The following is a 22,244-nucleotide window of genomic DNA, read 5'->3' on the forward strand; positions in this document are numbered from 1 at the left end:
GAAGGGTGTATGTCTGGCAGAGTGGTGTTTAATACTGGATTGAGAGGGCAGTGGTTTGGTGCTCGTCTTAAAAAAAAGTCCTTGCTCAGCTCCACCTACTGGTCCTAATCTTAGAAATGGAAGGATTTCCAGTATTCTCTCTCCCTATTTCTCAGAGATAATAAAAAGAGTTTTTGTTGCTACTTCAGCACTTAAATGCAGCATTCTACAAAGTGTGGGAACAAGCAGCAAGATAAGGAAAGACAGATGAGTCTTCTAATCATAATTAATCAAAAAGGTAACTTTAATCTTTTCCTAAACAAATGTGATTTAAATAATATGTTCTTGCTATACTAAAACCAAATATGTAAGATTCTGCTTCCATTCAAAATGTCTCTATATCAAACTGGCCTTTTTAAAACACAGAATCATAACAGAATACACATCTTCAAAACAGAATGTGAGAGACGGAGGATTTCGGAGTACGAGTGGAGAGAATATCCAAATGAAACTGTCCTATACAAAACACTTTTATGAATATATGGTATGTGGTTGGTTAGTGAAAGCAACACAAATGAAATGACCAACACTAAAACTTTTCACATTAAATGTGCACAAGCAAAAATGCCTTATTCTCACAAGCCATACAAGAGTACACGTACCATTAACCCATTTCAATTTGGATGCCCATCCCGCGAACTTCTTCATACTTGCTGGCTTGAGATCTAAATAGCTACCCTCTGAAGCCATCCATGGCAAAGATGCCAGAGCCAACCAATAATGGTTTATTTGTGTTGCAGATTCAGATGGCTCAACTATATTTGCTGTCCAGGATAAGATCCACAAGAGCTCCATCATCCCTAGTACCTGAGTTCAAATGTAAAGAAAAAACCAATGTTACTCTAAAAAACATTATCATATTCAATTATTCAATTACATTACTGAATACAAAATTTACATTTCATTACAAAAAAAAAAACTATCAGAATTTTCCATATCTAAACATCACTGCTAATAATTTTTTGGCCAAAAGGTTTTAAAATTTTGAAAGACCTTCTCACCTGATTGGTATCTTCTGTGTTTGTCATAATGGCGGCTATGGAATCTGTAGCTGCTGTAAGCCAAGCATCAGGCAAAAACTGAAGGGAAACCTAGGAAGAATAAAATTTACATATCAATCTCTGGAAAACAAAAAGCAAAAAACTGCAGTTCCATTATATGGTGAGAATATATATGGATATGGAGAGAAGAAAACCAACAGAAATAAGTACAAGGAAGGAAATCACTTTTAAGACAATTATCTCATGATTACTACACATATAAAGAAAGATTACACTAACTGCTACAGAAATTGCATATAAAGTTTTTTCTCTCTCTCCTACATCCAACATTTCAAGTCTTACTTAAAACAAATCAAACATGTTCATTATCAACAAAAAGAAGCACTTCCAGTGACCAATGTCCTATCATGAAATAAATTTAAAAAAAAAAAGCTGAGCTCAATAATTTGCAATACAATTTTGTCATAATGTTTGTCTTTACCTAAAATGTACCTGTTAAAAAGCTGAATTTCCCATCACTCATCATTCCTAAGTTAAAGCACTTGCCATAAAATCAGTTTTTCTATTATCATCTAAATCTCTGATGACAATTCCCTTCAGGAACTCCCTCAAGGGGGTGACCATGGTAAAAGTGCCACTTCTTAGCCTTTAGTGCCTCACCCTTAACAAGCCACCGGCAGATAACACCTCTAGTGGAGTTTTCAGAGATTCCTACCGAAAGTTCCTAACGACTACTTTTACCTAAGGTGCGTAACTAATGTTCCTGCCTAATGTTCCAGCCTACTACTTACTTCTACTAATATTTCTAATGAATACTCCTTTCTCATGCTCCTACCCACAACTTCTGTCTAATGCTCCTTCCATTTTGCCAAAAGGCAGGGCTAATGCACAGTGCTGGAAAATCTAGAGTTATGAAGAAAGAGTTATGTGAGTTAAGCATTGTCAAATATCATGTGACAAAGAAAGATCGTATGTTTGTGGATGGAATGCCAGCAGTCCACATGTGGATAAGACAGAAAGAAATGACAGCTACCTGGGACAAAGAAGCATAACTTGACAACCACTGAAGTGCTGGCCCACAGCACAGCTGTCACTACCCCTCCTGATACCTAAGCAGGTAGTAAAGGTAATATGCCTCTCTGGTGAGTGGTTGCCTTCTGACTACTACCTGATCTGCAAATTAATCTAACTACCTGCCCTAAAATCTAATTACTTCATGACCTCCACAGGAAGTACCTATGATGTAGATATGAATGTTTCTATCATGTACTGTGCAAGTTATTGTGTTAACAAAAATGTGTCTAGACACAGACAGATACAGGAGTGATGACATAATATCCTGGATACACTATATGCAGTGTCACGAAGAAAAAATACTGGAAGATGACTGCTTTCAAATCCTTACTATATCACATGACATCTTCACATTTCTTAATATGATATTCCATCAGAAAATGACACATACAAGAAACCAATTAAGAAAATAAAATCATCACCTGTGACTGTGGAATACTGGCTGCTACCCATCCAGCAGCTGAGAGAATATGATAAGAGGCCTCAATCTGTCCAGATGGTGGAAATGTCCCTGTAGACCATTCGACAAGTGAGGCACCCAGTTTCTGTAAGGCCATCTTCCACCATTTACTGATATTTAAAACACTGATAGAGGGCTTTTCTGAGTCTCTGTTGAAAAATTGATATTTCATGATAATCCATACCTTCAGTAGTTATTGAAATGGTAGTGCATCAAGAAATCCATACCATATCCAGAATGCAAGGGATAAATTATGAACTTTTCATATATTCTGTGTTTTCTAAAGGTATAACAGCTTGTACCTTATACAAATTTCATAAAAAATAATCAATCCTTGAAAAAACTGACTGGGTTCTAGTGTATCAGTTCATGACAAAATCCCATTATATCAAATCTGAATATATTCATTTATGACTATATCTTATTTCTAAATCATACCCACTAAAAAAATATTCTAATAAAATAGCAGAGAAAGGCACAGCCCACTAAGAACAACATATATACTCTTCCTACAACAACACAAAAAAAATAGACAATGAACTATGAAAGTTATGAACTACTAAGGGAACAGGAATTCCCAATGTTGCATTGTGGATAAATAGTCATATATGTTACTGAATCATAATTAATTGTATATCATTAATTTCAACAATGGATGGGGAGTGCCTAGTTTTGTTTATTAATAAGAGGAAAAAGTACTTATATACTAAGGTATTTTGCATCATTCATGTCTCACACATCAATGCATACTTATGTGAATATACAGTTGCTATGTGTGCTTATGTTTTTAGATTCACCTATTTCTCATGCAATTCATAATCATTTAGAGAAATAGCTCTATGTGTATACCTTTTTATATAGTACACGTGTAGGCATTACCAAACTCTAACTGCCTGATGTTACAATGTGAGTGAAAAGTCATCTTTCGTTAGGCTGTATCACTGAGAGTAAAATCTCATCAGAGAACTCATTTCAAACAAGTCTACATCACCCTGCTACTGGAAATATTACAGCCTTGGGCTGCAGCAATCTTTAGAAAGAGATCATAGGCAACACCAGGACTCTTTCATTGAAAGTGGTCCTGGGATAGTCTTTTTTCATACTTGATCACCGTTCTCCATGTTTACGAAGTAGCTCCAGGAACAGACAAAGAAAGGCCACATCCACTCTCTAGCTGCCAAGTGTAATGCACTGAACCACAACTCCCTATCCATAACCAAGCCCCACAAAACTTTCCATGGTTTACCCAGGCCACTTCACATGCTCTGGTTAAGTCAAATGATAGCATGTCAACCCCAGTATACCACATTGTTCCAATTCACTCTATCTCATGCACACCTTCCATCCTCCTGCATGTTCAGGCCCTGATCGCTGTAAATCTTTTTCACTATCCCAGGATGTGCATCACTGTCTGAGGCGTTACTGAGTTGCTACTTACTCTCCCTATGTAACATGAAAACCAAGGATATATCTAGTAACCACATGTCATAATACTGGCATGCAGTTCAAACAAATCACATGAAGATTAGTGTTACTGTTATGACTCCTGTCATACTTTGGTTAATCAGCTACATAAAAATTGCACTGTTTAAAGGATAACTATCTTGAAACAATCTAACACAAACACACAACAACATTAAACTTCATGACCTACAGTCCCACAAGGCAACGACGGTGATACTGTTTGCACATCGAGAAGGATACACATCAAAAATCAAAATCTGTCCAGCTGAAAGAGGACTTGAGTTTGAACATTGGTGTAAACAAGAAGACTGATATAAAAACTTACATCTCTGAGAATCTTCGCTTCTGTGACTGTAATCGAGGTTGTTCTTGGTGGTTTTCTAATGTAGTGGCAGGTAGTGCTTCAAGCACATCTTCAAGCACTAACTTCTTTAATACAATGGCAGCAACCTGACAATGCAGATCCACATATGCACTTAATTTGCTTTCACTTTAGCTGGTGCATTTATCATCAGCCACAAAATTTGAGAGTGAAAGCTAACTGCCCCCTTACTGGAAATCATGAGGGATGAGAGGCCCTGACCTTAATATTCCAAGGAAAAACATTTCATGTTATGAGACACCATCCCAGTGAGAAAAGGTTTTCAATTTCTAAAACTGCCATTTTTTCTACCTCTCGGTAACCTTTTCTACACATAAGTAACTGCATCCATCCTCATTTTGTAGAGTTTGTGAAGAGCTGAAGAGCTAATGGCCATTCATTGTTTTTCAGCACAAAAAAGATATCTCAAAATCTAAAACTATTTGTAAACAAATATATAATTTGACTCCTTTTAAACAGTTCAAACATCAATTCACATCAATAGTACTGTCATGAATTTTATGGGAAAACAGCTGTACATCATTTTTTTGCAATTTCTGATGTAGACCATTTTTATTCCTATATGAATTTCAAGGAATTTTAGTACCAGATTTAAGAAATACACCTCCTTTTGATATTGACAAAATGATAGAAAATATCAAATCTACGTTTTCATTAGTAGCTGGATTACTAACATTTTTCAGGGCACCACTTGAAATGAAAATCGTTTGCACAGCAAAAAGGGTGAAATATCTAACTGGAATTCTAAGGAGACTTCAGGAAGATGTTTTAACATATTGGATATTTCATTCTCCCCAGGAGCAGCAGACTGTCTTGAAAAAGCTGACATAATTTCCTTCATATAAAATAGGCTCATTACAGACTTCATTATCAGAGGACATATAGAGGAAGGTCTCAGATTTGGACACAGATGCATAGAAATACAACAGAGAATTAGCAGAGCAGTGCATTTTTTCCTTAAAATAAAAAATTTGCTAACTGGTCATCATTTATATGCATTTGGAGTTGTTAATATAAAAGAAAAACTTAATTTGGATACTACTAGATATCGTTTCACAGATTTCTAAGGTCTCCCAAAGAAAAGGAATCAAAATCTAATAATGCATATTCATACATGAAAACTATGTTAGTAAGTGGTTAGTACTTAAGGCATGTTGGACTTCCTAGCTGAATCTAGCTTGGGAGAATACCTGACAATCCCAAAGAAATTTATAAAAAATCTGAATTATAGATACAGAAAACATGAAACACAAAATACTATCTTTAATGAGACTTAGATATGTACCAAAAACTTGACACAAAATCTGTATGAAAACAGTAAACAATAATATATTACCTCAGCAACCAAAATATGATAAGTAACACACGTATGAAGAGTAGTGGTGGCTTCATTGAGGTAAGGAGAAGAGCCAAGTAAATCAATCAACAAACAGAAAATTTGCAGAATAGCTCTTCTTAGTCTTCCTGCAAAGGTTTAATACATGATCATTCAACTAAAGACAGAGCATAACAAAGTAAATACAGCAATAATCTAAGGATGCATACACAGAAGTAAAATTTGCTGTACAAAGAAAATTAACTCAAATATCAACACTACATCACACATGCAGGAAATGACAAATGTATGAAAAAAATCTGACTAAAGGGTGAAAATGCGAGAGATCATTATGATCACTCCATCCTCTTTAAATCTAATGTGGGTTAAGTGTATAATAACTTGAAAAAGGCAACTGAAGTCATATCAACCACACCTTAATGCATCTACAAAAGGAATATATTGTTTTGTAATTAGGGTTTCTTTTCCCTAAGAAAATATGCTGATTTCACTTCTACTTATAAATCTTTCTGCTCCTTAACCAAAATCATCTCCAACAGTGTCTGAAATCAACCCTTCCTCCTTTCTTATGACCCAGTCAGTCTATGGATAACACTACTTTTGATGATTTGGCATCTAGTTTTCCTCTTCAACTTCCAAGTGAACCTGATCACACCCTTATATTTTCCTTACACAACTCCTTGTCCTAATGGGGCATGCCTCAGAACTAGCTTCAATCCCAGCTCACCTAATTCTCCTCTAATTCATGCCTAATATTCACTAAACTGGAACAAGTTTTGCATAAAAGCACAGAGCTTATAAAGCAAACATTTGGCTAAGTAGGCTAACTGTGACCTGGATTGGTGTGGGAGGTAAGTTGTTAGAAGCAGTGAAAAGTTTTTATTGAGGATGTAAAGCATGTGTATGTGTAGGAAGAGAAAAAAGTGATTGGTTCTCAGTGAATGTTGGTTTGCGGCACGGGTGTGTGATGTCTGCATGGTTGTTTAATTTGTTTATGAATGGGGTTGTTAGGGAGGTGAATGCAAGAGTTTTAGAAAGAGGGGCAAATATGAAGTCTGTTGTGGATGAAAGAGCTTGGGAAGTGAGTCAGTTGTTCGCTGATGATACAGCGCTGGTGGCTGATTCAGGTGAGAAACTACAGAAGCTGGTGACTGGGCCTGGTAAAGTGTGTGAAAGAAGAAAGCTGAGAGTAAATGTGAATAAGAGCAAGGTTATTAGGTACAGTAGGGGTGAGGGACAAGTCAATTGGGAGGTAAATTTGAATGGAGAAAAACTGGAGGAAGTGAAGTGTTTTTAGATATCTGGGAGTGGATTTGGCAGTGGATGAAACCATGAAAGCGGAAGTGAATCATAGGGTGGGGGAGGGGGCGAAAGTTCTGGGAGCGATGAAAAATGTGTGGAAGTCGAGAATGTTATCTTGGAAAGCAAAAACAAGGTATGATTGAAGGAATAGTGGTTCCAACAATGTTGTATGGTTGCGAGGCGTGGGCTATGGATAGAGTTGTGCGCAGGAGGATGGATGTGCTGGAAATGAGATGTTTGAGGACAATGTGTGGTGGGAGGTGGTTTGATCGAGTGAGTAACGTAAGGGTAAGAGAGATGTGTGGAAATAAAAAGAGCGTGGTTGAGAGAGCAGAAGAGGGTGTTTTGAAGTGGTTTGGGCACATGGAGAGAATGAGTGAGGAAAGATTGACCAAGAGGATATATGTGTCAGAGGTGGAGGGAACGAGGAGAAGAGGGAGACCAAATTGGAGGTGGAAAGATGGAGTGAAAAAGATTTTGTGTGATCGGGGCCTGAACATGCAGGAGGGTGAAAGGAGGGCAAGGAATAGAGTGAATTGGAGCGATGTGGTATACTGGGGTTGACGTGCTGTCAGTGGATTGAATCAAGGCATGTGAAGCGTCTGGGGTAAACCATGGAAAGCTGTGTAGGTATGTATATTTGCGTGTGTGGACGTATGTATATACATGGGTATGGGGGGGGTTGGGCCATTTCTTTCGTCTGTTTCTTTGCGCTACCTCGCAAACGCGGGAGACAGCGACAAAGTATAATAATAATAAAAAAAAATATATATGTATATGTATATATATATATATATATATATATATATATATATATATATATATATATATATATATATATATATATATATATTCTTTTGCTTTGTCACTGTCTCCCGCGTTTGCGAGGTAGCGCAAGGAAACAGACATAGAGAAATGGCCCAACCCACCCCCATACACATGTATATACATACGTCCACACACGCAAATATACATACCTACACAGCTTTCCATGGTTTACCCCAGACGCTTCACATGCCTTGATTCAATCCACTGACAGCACGTCAACCCCGGTATACCACATCGCTCCAATTCACTCTATTCCTTGCCCTCCTTTCACCCTCCTGCAGGTTCAGGCCCCGATCACACAAAATCTTTTTCACTCCATCTTTCCACCTCCAATTTGGTCTCCCTCTTCTCCTCGTTCCCTCCACCTCCGACACATATATTCTCTTGGTCAATCTTTCCTCACTCATTCTCTCCATGTGCCCGAACCATTTCAAAACACCCTCTTCTGCTCTCTCAACCACGCTCTTTTTATTTCCACACATCTCTCTTACCCTTACGTTACTTACTCGATCAAACCACCTCACACCACACATTGTCCTCAAACATCTCATTTCCAGCACATCCGTCCTCCTGCGCACAACTCTATCCATAGCCCACACCTCGCAACCATACAACATTGTTGGAACCACTATTCCTTCAATATATATATATATATATATATATATATGAATATGTCTGTGTGTGTGCATATATATGTATACATTGAGATGTATAGGTATGTATATGTGCGTGTGTAGACGTGTATGTATATACATGTGTATGTGGGTGGGTTGGGCCATTCTTTCGTCTGTTTCCTTGCGCTACCTCGCTAACGCAGGAGACAGCAACATAGTTTAATATATAAATAAATAATTTGCATTTCCGGCATTAGCAAGGTTTATATTTTCTTTTTTTTTCAAACTTCATTGCTATTTCACATTCCAAAATCATAAAATAAGTCTACTAATTTTTTTGTTACCTGTGGCATCATACATAAGTGATCAAACTCACTGATAGAGTAAACAAAACTAACTTCATAAGTTATGCAACAGCAGCAAACTCAGCGTTCATGTATATTAATAGCAGCAAAGTAAAATGGCCAAGCAAGCTTAACAGCTGAAACAAAATTAAAAATAGCCTCAAACATGACTAGATGATTTTAGACATCTTAAACCACTCTACAACAAGAAAGTTTGGAAATCATTTTCATCTGTAAAGGCTTGTGGTAAAATGACAAAGAATTCTTATCAATTGTCAGAGGGAATTTCACATGGCTATACATATAAAAAAAAAACTGCCAGTTTAGTTACACACTGAAGAGTGTTCTTGTATCTGTATTTGCTAAAGCCATGAAGGATTCTTACCAAGTTTCCTAAAATTCACAAAATCCAAGAAAATATATAAGTATATTATTGCATAAAAGGTCCAACTCTGTTAAGAAGTTTCAAGTTATGGACTCGATAACAGCTTTCATAAAATGAAGTCAGCACTCACAATCATGAGTGAATTAGTGTGACTGTTTTGATGTATTATTCTCAACTTGGGAATTCCTTTCAATATCATGCATCACAGGAAGGTCATCCTACCCAGTACAGTCTCAGAATATATCATGTGAACTTTTTCAAGATAAGAATAAATATCTATCTCCTAATTCTAGGTAGGAATAAGCTACACTTTTGCTGGATATACCCAAAACATATTTTACCTGACATCTTCTCCAAAACATTTGGCATGCTGAGACTTTTTGACAACATTAAAAGCATATCCTCCTTTAAGATTTGGAACAGACGAGGAATATGCTGTTTTAACACAAGTATAACATCAGCTAAGTGTCTGTCTATACTGCTTCCTTCTTCTTTAGAAGTCATGGCTGTACTGCTGGTCTCTTTTTCAGTAACACTGGCATCAGCTTGTGCATTAGGTTCACCACATAATATTATCACTGCTCCAATGCACTGGATCAGATAGTCTTGTCTCTGAAAAATAATACATACAATACAAAAATGTAATGAGATTTACCTTGTCAATGATTATTGCAAAGCTTCATCAAAACAGTGAAAGGAGGGGAAAAAAGTGTGGTTACATATGTAAAAAAGGCAGCTACAGAACCATCAGGATCAAAATTAAGAGGAAAATCAAGTTTTCAAAGATTTGAAAAATTCAACACAGTGGACCTAAAAGATTTAAATGCAGCAAGAGAATGGACAGCCCTTTTTTTTTAATATATTTAACCACACATACAGCTGATCTGCAATGATTTGTATCAGATTTAAAGGCAAAGTTAAGTCAAGGAGTTTCTATAGTAACTACACACAGTCCTTGGTCCAAATGGATTCAAATCAAGAACGGTTAACTATGAATCATTAAATGAGATTTCATGAATAGACAAATGCCTCTCTACATGCAGGACTGACCTTCATTTTGTATTCTAGAAACAAAGAAGGGCTGGTTATCCTAAGGAAAGGAGAAAATATCTCACTTACTACTCCACTGCATCTTCTTACGGTAATCCTTTCAGTGATTTTCTTTTTTGCTTCTTGCAGAATAAAAAAAAATGAAAAAAAAAGCAAAATAATTTTTTCAATTTATGAAAAGGTGAAATGAAAATATAACATGGTCAAGTGCCACAGTTGACATTCAGTGGGAAAAAAAGGAGAGGGTATCAGAAAACAGACGAGCAATACCAGGTCGTGACTACAAAAGTTCTAGGAGTAAAGCTCTGTTGTGAAATAGTGGAATGTTAGAGATAACAAAGACAACATTTGTTCAAAGTCTGGTCTTAATAATTTAGCACACAAATATGACATCTGATTTCTTGCTCTCGACTGTTGAAGACAAAAATAAAGAAAGACCTCATCGTCCCATTGTTAGTCTGGAAAAAGTTTACTCATTCCTTGTGGTGTACAGTGAAATCCTTTGATCAAGGGACCTCAGCAAAGGAGAAAAGATAGTGCTTCTTCATGGCAAAAAAGTATATGGTATGAGAATGCCAAACTGTATGCATTATGACAGTAGGTGAAAGTTAAAAATGATTTACTGAAAGGCAAGTTTTGACCCAAATGTCATCACACTCAGAAGAGTCAAGTACAAAAGGCATGTTTATTCTAACAACAGGCACATGCTCAAACCTTGTAAAATGCCTCAGCAAACACCTCATCATAATATGGGGTATATAAATGTAATAAAAGGATGAAAAATTGTAGGAAAGTGGTGCTACACAGACAGGAGAAATTGGTTTTCAAGCCATGAATGCTGGTGAAGTTAAAAAGAGAGTTACTATACCATGGAAGAAAAAAGAAATGCAGGTACTTACTTCTATGGTCTCTGGAAGCCCATAGGTGTCCAAAAGGGATGCAATGGTAGAAAGAACAGTAGCCTTGAGGTCTGAGTCTCCTCCCTCTAAACAGTTGGTTGTGAACAACCAAATTTGATCATGAAGAGGTCCACAACACTGGCACAAGTACTCTCCTAAACGGCCAATAACCTGTGTTATCAAAAATGGTTATTCACATCTGAATCTTTTCCTTAGGACTTTGAGGACTGGGCACTAAAGAAGCAGGGAAGTAAGTGGGGAAGTTGGGAAACAGATAACCCATCTCCAAATGCTACTCTTAATCTTGGAGCACATAAATTCTGATAAAGGTAATGAAGGGCTCACTATCACTTACTGCAAGTTTTGTGACTGAATATGTGTGTAAAATTCAAATCAAATGAATATAACAAAAGAATCTGGCAAACAACCCCTAATGGTTGGAGTCACATTAAAATCATCTTACAGAAGAAAGAGTTAGTATGTAGATTTAATGGTTGGGGTCCATTTACAAAAATCTTAAAATAATGAACATCATAAAGTCAAAAGGAGCTATCTAGATGATATGTACAGCTGTGAGAAATAACAGATTGTGACTACTCAACACCATTATGTAGAAAAAAATCATTAAAAGACCATCAGGACAAGAGGCATTCTTCTAACACATATCAAATATGACTTTGGTTACACACAAACAGCAAAAATAAGCAAGAGCTGAATATGAGTAAAATGGACAGTAACCAACAGTACACCTGAAATATCAAGCAGGCATATAAATGTTGTTCAAGAGAACAGTATCAAATAATACACAAAAATATTACAATGAATTTTACATCACTCATTACAATGACACAAAAGTAAAACCAACTATCCAGGAAAATCCCCATTTCATATCGAGCCATCTGACTCTTGGTTTATAAAAGCATGTCTTAGTTATGAGCCAGTAAGTAAATGCTCACCTCAGAAGGTGCACATGAGCAACAGTTCACCTCTCATGTACAACACTATAAGCTGACCAGTGTTACTAGATAAGCAAATCAATGATTGGAAAAGAATGGAGAGACAAAATTACTTAAAGTTACATACCAAAATGATGTTCATAAGAATGTGATCTAGCTGAGAATCATCATTAAAAATTATGTCTCTGGGAGTTGGCTGAGCACTGTCCCTTTTTACAACTGATGAGAAGCACTGACATGAAACTGTTCCTCCATCAAACAAAACTTCTTTTCCTTCTGAAATATTGCAGAACATGGTACACATCAATTTTAATCAATGGTCATCTTTCAAGAAATCTTGAAATATGTTTATGTTATATACATGTTTAGTGCCTCAGTTTGCATGGATAATTCTAGTTCTTACCATAGTTCTTAAGAAACTGATCTTAACATAAATTTGCAATGAAGTCATCACAGAGATCAAAACACATACTTACATATTCTAACGTTTGCAACTTACCTCTTCCATTAAGTCTTATATTTCCAGCTTCCATTAACATATAACGGCATCCTCACTGGAAATACCCCTACATTCACACTAATCACATACTGTCTATGTTCACACCTTTCAATGTCTACTTTCTCTCATAACTCAAATGTTATCATATTTCACCTACCGTACATTCTCTATAGCCATAATATCTTAACAGCTTTCATCCATGGGATCTGTTATCAACTCTCTTTAAAGATCCAGTTCCATCTGCCACAATGTTGCTTACCTTTCTAATCTACATGTACTCTTTCCAACATTACTCTTATGAGTTCCCTACATGTGTCCCAGCACATATGACCTCATCTGTGGCATTCTACTGGCTGCTTCTTCCTAAAGCTCCTGTATGGGAACCAGCCACATACGTTTTGACCATTTAATACTTCCTTTTCTCATAAAACAAAACTACGGAACTCCTTTCCATCCTTCATCTTTCCTTCTTCCTAGCCAACATCAAATTCATATACAATATTTCATAAGCATACTCATGTACCCAAACCCTAATGATGCAAAGCTAACCAGATGTAATTTGCTTATGAAAGCCCAAAGGGTGCTAAAGTACAGTTTGTGACAGAAATTTGTACTTAAAATTTAAAAGCACTTCAACAACTGTTTACATGTTCCATACCTAAACCAATTTGTAGATAATCTTTGAAAACAGAAGAGAACAAGTGAGGGTTACGAGTTGCCAGAAGACGCATTATGGTAACCTGAAGACTGATGTTAGCTTCACAAACCACTGGTGAACCATTTACTATCACAAGTTCTGAGAGGAGCCAGCAGGTGAATTCTGTAAAAATCCAACAAGTTACACCAAGTACAATCATCCAAAGCTTTTGAGAGATAATAGATAATAATCCTACTGAGATCATTTAACATTTCATAAAAATCAACTTGTAGGATAACACATCTATTACTTAATCAAATCTATATAATTCTAAGAATATCAGTGCGAAACCTATTCTACGTGGCAGTTTGCTTAACTAAGACGTAAATCCCGCCAATTTTTTTTTACTTATCTCACCTCTGTCATATACAAATAACAACCCAAATCACTAGTGTACTCCATTACCAATCTTACAATACTGATATACTTTCAAATCTTTTCCCTCACCCAAGACTCAATCTCTGCTTGAAACTATCAGTAAGTCAATTCTATGTAATCTTTAAAACATAACAGTAATTCTATGCTGAGCTTTGCCTAACTCAAGGCATAAGCCATGCCAATTTTCAAATATCCCTTCTTCATCCTCAAACTAAAATCATAACGCAAACCTCAAGAGCAGTCTACTAGCAACTGTTCAGTACAGATAAACTTACAAAGCCTTTCCCTTACCTGTAGCTTTATCTCTGTTTGCAATGTCAGCAGCTGTCCTATCATCATTACCACTTACACCAGGATCTACGGGAATGACCAGCAAACCCTCATCATGACGACACACATTTGCTAATGATGTCAACAATGTCAAAATATTTGCTTCATCACCACTAGCAAATACAGGCTGAACAACTGAAACAAACTTGTCCCGAAGAGCTGTGTTTTGGTTTGTCTCTGAACTGAAAAGACAAAATCAAATTCACAAATCAAAACAGCAATGCTAAAGGCCATTAGGATTAAGAACCACAGATCTTAAAAAAAGAAGTATTTCAAGTAACATATGCAAGCTGTATACTGTACCTCTGACAAATTTCATTTATGCTTAATCATAATCTACAATTGGTGTTTGTATAGAAACAGCAACAATAACATATAAAATAGTAAATAATACTAACACATTTTCTGATGCCTTTGCGTCTAATGAGCACATCTTAGTAGAAAGTCTCTTGGTGCTGCTGAACCAACCTAAATGTGGAAAAAGTTATCGATACATCCAAGAAGCTCTGTTTGTTATAAATACATGTTATACAATGAACTTGAATTGGTGCTCACATCACCGTCAAGCCAGTTAGGTTTATCCAAATATGACAGACCTGAATTTTAAAGGAGCACACTATGAACAGAAGAAGGGAAAGAATTCTACAGCACAGCTGTAGAGAAAAAAGAAGTGGACATCGAAGCATTCAATCCATAACTCATTCATAAACACCCAATATCTAATGTGTGAGTTTCTGATATCTTCCACTATCACAAACAGCCTCAAAAGGACCCAAAGGTCTGCCGCTGTTTGAATTCATTGCATTCCCTTTGTTTGTTAGGAAATACTGGACATAACCAAAAGAGAAAACAGATAAAAACCAACTCCCAAGAACAGAAGCTAAACTCAGACAGTCAACTGCAATGAAATGAAAGAAGATGAAGCAAAAATGTGACACTGAACTAAACACAAGGAAGGTGGTGTGAATAAGACTGACCCAATATGTTTAAGCAGGGCAGCCATCACTGCATAACATTTCATAAGGTGACAATTTGCACCTGTAACATTTGAAAATTAGCAAAAATTTTTTACAAAGTCCCATGACCCCTTAAACAGATTTCATACTATAATGCAGTTAGAGGTAAGCTTCTACAATACACTTTTACCAGGTAAGGTTAGACTGATTTGTCTGGCTGGTAAAGAGTTGATAGCAACCTCCTTATCAACCAACTGACTGCATCAGATGCATATGCTTCCTGGTCTTTTGTTCTTTGCTTATTGTGCATGGGGCATTCAAAATCATTATTTCTGAATCACCTATCCCTGCTTCAAATCACAGCAAATCATATGGCCTTTAATGCTCCTGGAAGCAACTTGCACTTTGTTACTGGGCACTACAGCTTAAATTTACTTCTTACACTGGAATTATGTTTCATAAACTTTATCTTCTTGGTGAAACATTCATATGTGTACAAAGTATGTAAATGTGTTAGGCAAATAAATCCAAATCCATACAGATGAGTCATATCATTTAACAGTGTACACTTAAACTACATCAAACAGTGTACAATGATATATCAACTTCATTTTACAATTAAGTCATTTGAGGCATCAATAATTGTGTTCTAATAGCTCAGAAGACTTAATTTCTACTTTTACAGCTTGCCTACCTCTAATGGATAAGAATCAAGAATCCAACCTCACATTACTTGCTTATTTTGCATAAAAAAGTAAAATTATTGAACTTCTAACAGGAGCTACATAAGAATTTCAATGAATAAAAAGATTCTCTTCTAACTACTAAGTAGATCATTTAACTCACAAAAAGATATAAAAGTTTATCTTTAATCTGCATCAAAACTAGCTTTCACAAAAGGCAACTTATGGTTTAAGTGCTTTATTTCATTCGTTGAGATTACAGGAGTACCAGCAGAGAACTGATCTCCTCTTTCATACTAAATAACAATGAATATGCCAATACTAGTACATCTGGGAAAAAGCAAAGAGAGTGATACACTTGTCAAAAATCAACTCATGAAAACCTCACCTACCCTCAGCAACGATTAAGAAAGCTTTATCTTAATGTTTAATATACTAGTCAGAATATCAACATACAAGTCAGAATTCACCACTCACACCCATGAGCGAGTGATGTGTAAGTGGCGCTGGATGTGAACAACCATGTAACATAGCAAGCAGATCCGTGATCCCCAGTAGCAGATGAATATAATGTTGATATATTTCTACAATCACATCAACTACTCAGTGAGGTTTATATATGATCTGGTGATTTCTAACGAGAGCTTTACTCACCTTTACAATAATCAACTCAACATTTTCCCTGATATACATAACTCTCACTACTGTTCAGTAAAACATAATGCTGAAATTCATCTATGACAACTCTTAGTGTATTCTTCTAAATCATCCATTAACACCACACAACAAGCTCACTCCACATCCATAGCTTATAAAAATGTGAACCTTAACTTTTATCGAAAAACGGATGAACCTGGTGGCATCTTAAGTCTACTAGACAACAAGATGTCAACATGATGCTATGTGGTCTTCAGTGTGAAATACTATTCTTTAGTCACGTTAATATAACTTTTCCTTACTCGAACAAGCTGTGTAGGTTGTTAGCGCACAGCTTCACCACACATCAGTAGGCCAATGCTCTTACCAGATCTGGTAGGTACACAAATGAAGGCTGCTCAAGTTGTGGTAAAGTTATAAAAAATCATGAAAATGCTAATGAGAAGTATATAATCATTTCAGAAAATACTTAAAAGATCAAGAGTATCTTAGAGGGCACATCATACATCGTAGAAATTCAAATTTCGTAATTGTAACTTACGAGAAAATAGAAGGGTAGTAGACTTGTCCTTTTAATATCAATTGTCTCAAGGCTCCATTATCTTGTCGCGCTTTATCAGCATCCTACGGAGAGAGTTCTGTAATAGAATTTCACTTTCTTCGGTCGAACCTCTAATCTTATTATCTTTTTTTCCTAATTAGTTCATCAGATGATATTACGCCTGGCCGGAGGTGTGCTACTGTGTACGTCCCCTCGCATCTCGACCTGGTTCCCGCGCGAGATGTATATTAACTCCGGGTTGTATAACCAACAATTACAATCATTATATATCCTAACTTTTCTATTAGAAAAAAATTTTTCCTTAATTCATACAACATTCACAATATTAAACATATCCAAACAACTCTGAGTTCAGGAAGGCTTGTTCATCAAATATTCCTCCATTATACAGAATACTGCTTGTGAAATCCTTGTATGCTACAGCTTCAAGTAATGATATACAATGGTATTACTTTATATTACTACGGCACTTGAATAATGACAGATAAACTTCATAATATGATAACGGGAATGTACAATACTTGGAATCATATTTAGTAGTAAATGCAAAAGTTGGAAATCCTTAATATTCTTACATTATATTTCTTGCGTTTTGCGTCACCAAATACCAACTTACAGGTACTAATGGTGGAAAATTTTGTCTTGCATATTAACTAAGTAAATTTTATCTTATTGGAAATTTAATCCCAATATCATAACCTCAAACGATAACTTGAGTTTCCACTTCAACACTTTTCTCTTTATATTTACAGCTAATTCTCAACACTTTGGTTATTTTGTGTATCTAATTCCAATAGAATTTTGTGGCAACTGTATTATGGATAATGAAACACTGAGAACACAACAATTTATTAATTTGATATGGACAAAGGTATGAAGTTGGTGATATAAAGCACTCCATTGGCTGTCCTCCGTCGTGGCGAGTTTTGTAATGGAGCTATGATGTAGAGACCATGTTAACTCGCTAGGCCGTTAGTCCATAGTTCTTACTTAAGTGACTGGCAGTATACCTGAAGCCCCATGGTAATTACAGTTCAGAGAAAAGAACTTATATTACAAAGAATTTCTCTATAATTTCTTTCATTGTTCAGCAGTCTCCCCCCAAAAAGACGTCCCTCCAGTGAACATTTTATAATTCCCGCCTTTCCCGTTGAACTGAAAAAATACTCGCTTTACTCCTTAAGTTTCTGCTTTTATGAAATGATAAAAAAAAAAAGAGGAAGATTTCCAGCTTCCTGATCTTGCACTTCCACTTAGTTCATCGCACTCGTTAAATATAACACCCTCTAATCGTTAGCGAGGTATGTATATACCTCAAAATCAATGGCACGATGCATGGGTACCAGACCTTGAAGGCTAAACGAGTGCCACTCTTCAAGGTTCCCACCATCCGATAAATCTATGAACACCTTCAGGAGTTAAAGATGCATTCTTAGACCACATGCATTCTCAATATGTATGTGGCCATGGTTAGACATTCAAACGTCTCCCTATATTTGTATACAGGAGAGAGAGAGAGAGAGAGAGAGAGAGAGAGAAGGGGGGTGTGGGGGATTCATTGACATCCTTGTAGCCTTGGCTCCTCATACATGTGTAGGAGCCGGACATAATCTGACAGAATCTCTTATCTACTAGCTTCGGCCTGCCTTGAGAGTAGTTTCAAAGTATCGATTTACTGAAACATGATACATATATATATATCCTCCAAACCCAGCCCAGACCTCTCCTCCCCGATACTCATTTATTTTTTCAAGGATGGTTTAAAGAATGGAAGAACTGGTGGGACAGGGAAAGGTATACCTTTTAGTGGGAGGGAAAACTGATGTGTGTATAGGTGTATGGTGCAAGTTTTTTGATGCTTGTGGGTGATTGATTGCCAGGAAATGTTTATTTCTGTCTTGTTCATACACCCCTGGAAGACTCTGGAGGTGTATGTATTAGTGTTGTACAGAACTCCCCTTCCTCGAATCCCACCTATTTATATTCCCTTGGAAGCTCATTATATATATATATATATATATATATATATATATATATATATATATATATATATATATATATATACGCAAATATACATACCTACACAGCTTTCCATGGTTTACCCCAGACGCTTCACATGCCTTGATTCACTCCACTGACAGCACGTCAACCCCTGTATACCACATCGCTCCAATTCACTCTATTCCTTGCCCTCCTTGCACCCTCCTGCATGTTCAGGCCCCGATCACACAAAATCTTTTTCACTCCATCTTTCCACCTCCAATTTGGTCTCCCTCTTCTCCTCGTTCCCTCCACCTCCGACACATATATCCTCTTGGTCAATCTTTCCTCACTCATTCTCTCCATGTGCCCAAACCATTTCAAAACACCCTCTTCTGCTCTCTCAACCACGCTCTTTTTATTTCCACACATCTCTCTTACCCTTACGTTACTTACTCGATCAAACCACCTCACACCACACATCGTCCTCAAACATCTCATTTCCAGCACATCCATCCTCCTGCGCACAACTCTATCCATAGCCCACGCCTCGCAACCATACAACATTGTTGGAACCACTATTCCTTCAAACATACCCATTTTTGCTTTCCGAGATAATGTTCTCGACTTCCACACATTTTTCAAGGCTCCCAAAATTTTCGCCCCCTCCCCCACCCTATGATCCACTTCCGCTTCCATGGTTCCATCCGCTGACAGATCCACTCCCAGATATCTAAAACACTTCACTTCCTCCAGTTTTTCTCCATTCAAACTCACCTCCCAATTGACTTGACCCTCAACCCTACTGTACCTAATAACCTTGCTCTTATTCACATTTACTCTTAACTTTCTTCTTCCACACACTTTACCAAACTCAGTCACCAGCTTCTGCAGTTTCTCACATGAATCAGCCACCAGCGCTGTATCATCAGCGAACAACAACTGACTCACTTCCCAAGCTCTCTCATCCCCAACAGACTTCATACTTGCCCCTCTTTCCAGGACTCTTGCATTTACCTCCCTAACAACCCCATCCATAAACAAATTAAACAACCATGGAGACATCACACACCCCTGCCGCAAACCTACATTCACTGAGAACCAATCACTTTCCTCTCTTCCTACACGTACACATGCCTTACATCCTCGATAAAAACTTTTCACTGCTTCTAACAACTTGCCTCCCACACCATATATTCTTAATACCTTCCACAGAGCATCTCTATCAACTCTATCATATGCCTTCTCCAGATCCATAAATGCTACATACAAATCCATTTGCTTTTCTAAGTATTTCTCACATACATTCTTCAAAGCAAACACCTGATCCACACATCCTCTACCACTTCTGAAACCGCACTGCTCTTCCCCAATCTGATGCTCTGTACATGCCTTCACCCTCTCAATCAATACCCTCCCATATAATTTACCAGGAATACTCAACAAACTTATACCTCTGTAATTTGAGCACTCACTCTTATATATATCGCCATTTCCCGTGCGAACGAGATAGCGTCAATAGATGACTGAACCTTGGACAGAAATATCTTCAGTTCTTTTCTTTGTTCCACCCTTGGAAAGTAGTACAGGAAGGGGGATTTCCGTCCCTCTACTCCCAACATAAATTCATATCAATTGGCTAACCCACATGGGTGTGGGAGGCAGAAATATCCATAGAGAATTTCTGTTTTATACAGTTTTACAGCACCTGGATTAAAATGTTAAGTTTTCCAAACTTTACATGGAACACTAGTGGTCAGCTGCTGAAGGTGGTGGATATGATAAATCAACACTCAATGGGTTAAAGAAAATGTTTCAAATCAATAAGGAACCTTGGCAGTCCTTTCAAGTACTGATGCACAAGCCCATCACAGATGTGTTTGACTTAAGACTTCACATACAATTATGAATAGGGGGGAGCCTTTGGTAGCATTTATTGAGAAACTAAGAGATATAGTACCAGGAGGAGGACAGGACAGTAGGTTCACTTGGTGACTAGGTGGATGTAGTGTGGTTTAGCTGTAGAGGTATGTAGAGTGAGAGAATTCTGGACAATGGTTTAGTGAAAACAAAGAAGATAGTTTAAAGTAATTGAATTTCTGGAGAGGGATGATATTGTTTGATTGCAGGAAAGACTTTTCAGTGTATGTATGGCCCAAAGCGAGGAACCTGATGACTGGCAGAATTCACGTATAGTGCCCTTATATAACACGAGGGAAAAAGTCAGTGCTCGAATTATGAAGTTTTAGTCTTCTAAGTCAACCTGGTAAGGTATATGGGAAAAAGGTAATTGAGAAGGTGATGGCATGCACAGAACACCAGATTGAGGAGAAATATGGCTTTAGGGGAGGTAGAAGGTATGAGGACCAGGAATTTGCTCTGAAGAATTTGTGTGAAAAGCACTTGAAGAAAGAGTGAATTATGTGGCATTTGTGGATATGGAGAGGCCTTGTGGAAGTTGTTGTGAATATATGGGTTAAATGGAAATTTACTAAATGCAGTTTTTTCTAGTTGGGTAGAGTGTGTGTGTGTGTGAGTAGGAAGGGATGAAGGCGAGAGGTTCTTGGTGAAAGTGTGTGGATATGAAGGGTGCTTGAAGTCATCATAGTTGTTTAATCTATTTATGGGCAAGGTTATGGTAAGGGAGTTGAGGGGCAGATCTATGGTATCCTCAGGGTTGAAGGCCATGGGAGATGGACTAATTTCTGTTTTCATTGACACTGTCTTGGTGTCAGACCCAAGAGAGAAACTTTGGAAGCTGGTGACAGAGTTTAGGAGTGTGTGTGAAAGGAGAAAGTAGAGAATAAGTGTTAATAAAAGTAAGGTAATGAAGTTCAACAGGGGGAATGAGACAAGGTAGGTCGAGTGTGAATCTGAATGGGGACGACTTAGAGGAAGTGGAACGCTTTAGATACCAGGAGTGGACTAGGCATTGAATACAATCATTGGAGGTTGATGCAGTTTATAATGTGGTACAGAAGGTAAAGGTCTTGAGTACACGGAGCAGTGTATGGAAGGGGTAGTCATTGTCTGTTATTGCAAAGATAGGCATGTTTTATGGTACACTACTTCCAACAGTATTGTTTGGATATATTTGATGTGAGGAAGTTTGATTATGTAAGCAAATGATAGTGTAAGAGAATGATGTGCTAGTAAATATGATATGATTGAGAGACCAGATCATGGTGTGCTAATATTGGTTGGAAAGATGAAGATGAGTGAAGAAAGACTAAGAAGATCCGTGCGTCAGAAGTTTGGGGAGTATGGAGGAGGGGGGGGTACCTAGAAGACAAGAGGAAGTGAATGAGATTTTTGGGTACTGGAGCTAAAAATTAAAGAGGGTGAGTGGTGTGTAGGGGTTAAAATGA

At 37.2% G+C, this 22,244-nt stretch overlaps 1 protein-coding gene across 2 annotated transcripts in view; it reads right to left on the minus strand.

Annotated features, from left to right (window-relative positions):
- The window catches only part of mei-41 (meiotic 41), a 71,836-nt gene extending 54,756 nt beyond the window's left edge, over nucleotides 1-17,080 (minus strand). The window contains exons 1-13 of one of the 2 annotated variants that reach the window (XM_071691346.1): nucleotides 16,876-17,080; nucleotides 16,637-16,706; nucleotides 14,437-14,506; nucleotides 14,000-14,220; nucleotides 13,292-13,453; nucleotides 12,262-12,410; nucleotides 11,179-11,349; nucleotides 9,571-9,841; nucleotides 5,757-5,884; nucleotides 4,364-4,488; nucleotides 2,537-2,723; nucleotides 1,041-1,130; nucleotides 642-846 (exon numbers count right to left, since the gene is read on the minus strand). In XM_071691346.1, coding sequence (XP_071547447.1) covers nucleotides 642-846; nucleotides 1,041-1,130; nucleotides 2,537-2,723; nucleotides 4,364-4,488; nucleotides 5,757-5,884; nucleotides 9,571-9,841; nucleotides 11,179-11,349; nucleotides 12,262-12,410; nucleotides 13,292-13,453; nucleotides 14,000-14,220; nucleotides 14,437-14,471 — 1,744 coding nt within the window. In that variant the 5' untranslated portion in view covers nucleotides 14,472-14,506; nucleotides 16,637-16,706; nucleotides 16,876-17,080. The remainder of the gene's footprint in view (nucleotides 1-641; nucleotides 847-1,040; nucleotides 1,131-2,536; nucleotides 2,724-4,363; nucleotides 4,489-5,756; nucleotides 5,885-9,570; nucleotides 9,842-11,178; nucleotides 11,350-12,261; nucleotides 12,411-13,291; nucleotides 13,454-13,999; nucleotides 14,221-14,436; nucleotides 14,507-16,636; nucleotides 16,707-16,875) is intronic. The other variant, XM_071691347.1, reaches the window with a different exon arrangement.
- Nucleotides 17,081-22,244: the final 5,164 nt, after the last annotated feature.

Source organism: Panulirus ornatus, chromosome 50, assembly GCF_036320965.1.
Source record: "Panulirus ornatus isolate Po-2019 chromosome 50, ASM3632096v1, whole genome shotgun sequence".
Taxonomy (NCBI): domain Eukaryota; kingdom Metazoa; phylum Arthropoda; class Malacostraca; order Decapoda; family Palinuridae; genus Panulirus; species Panulirus ornatus.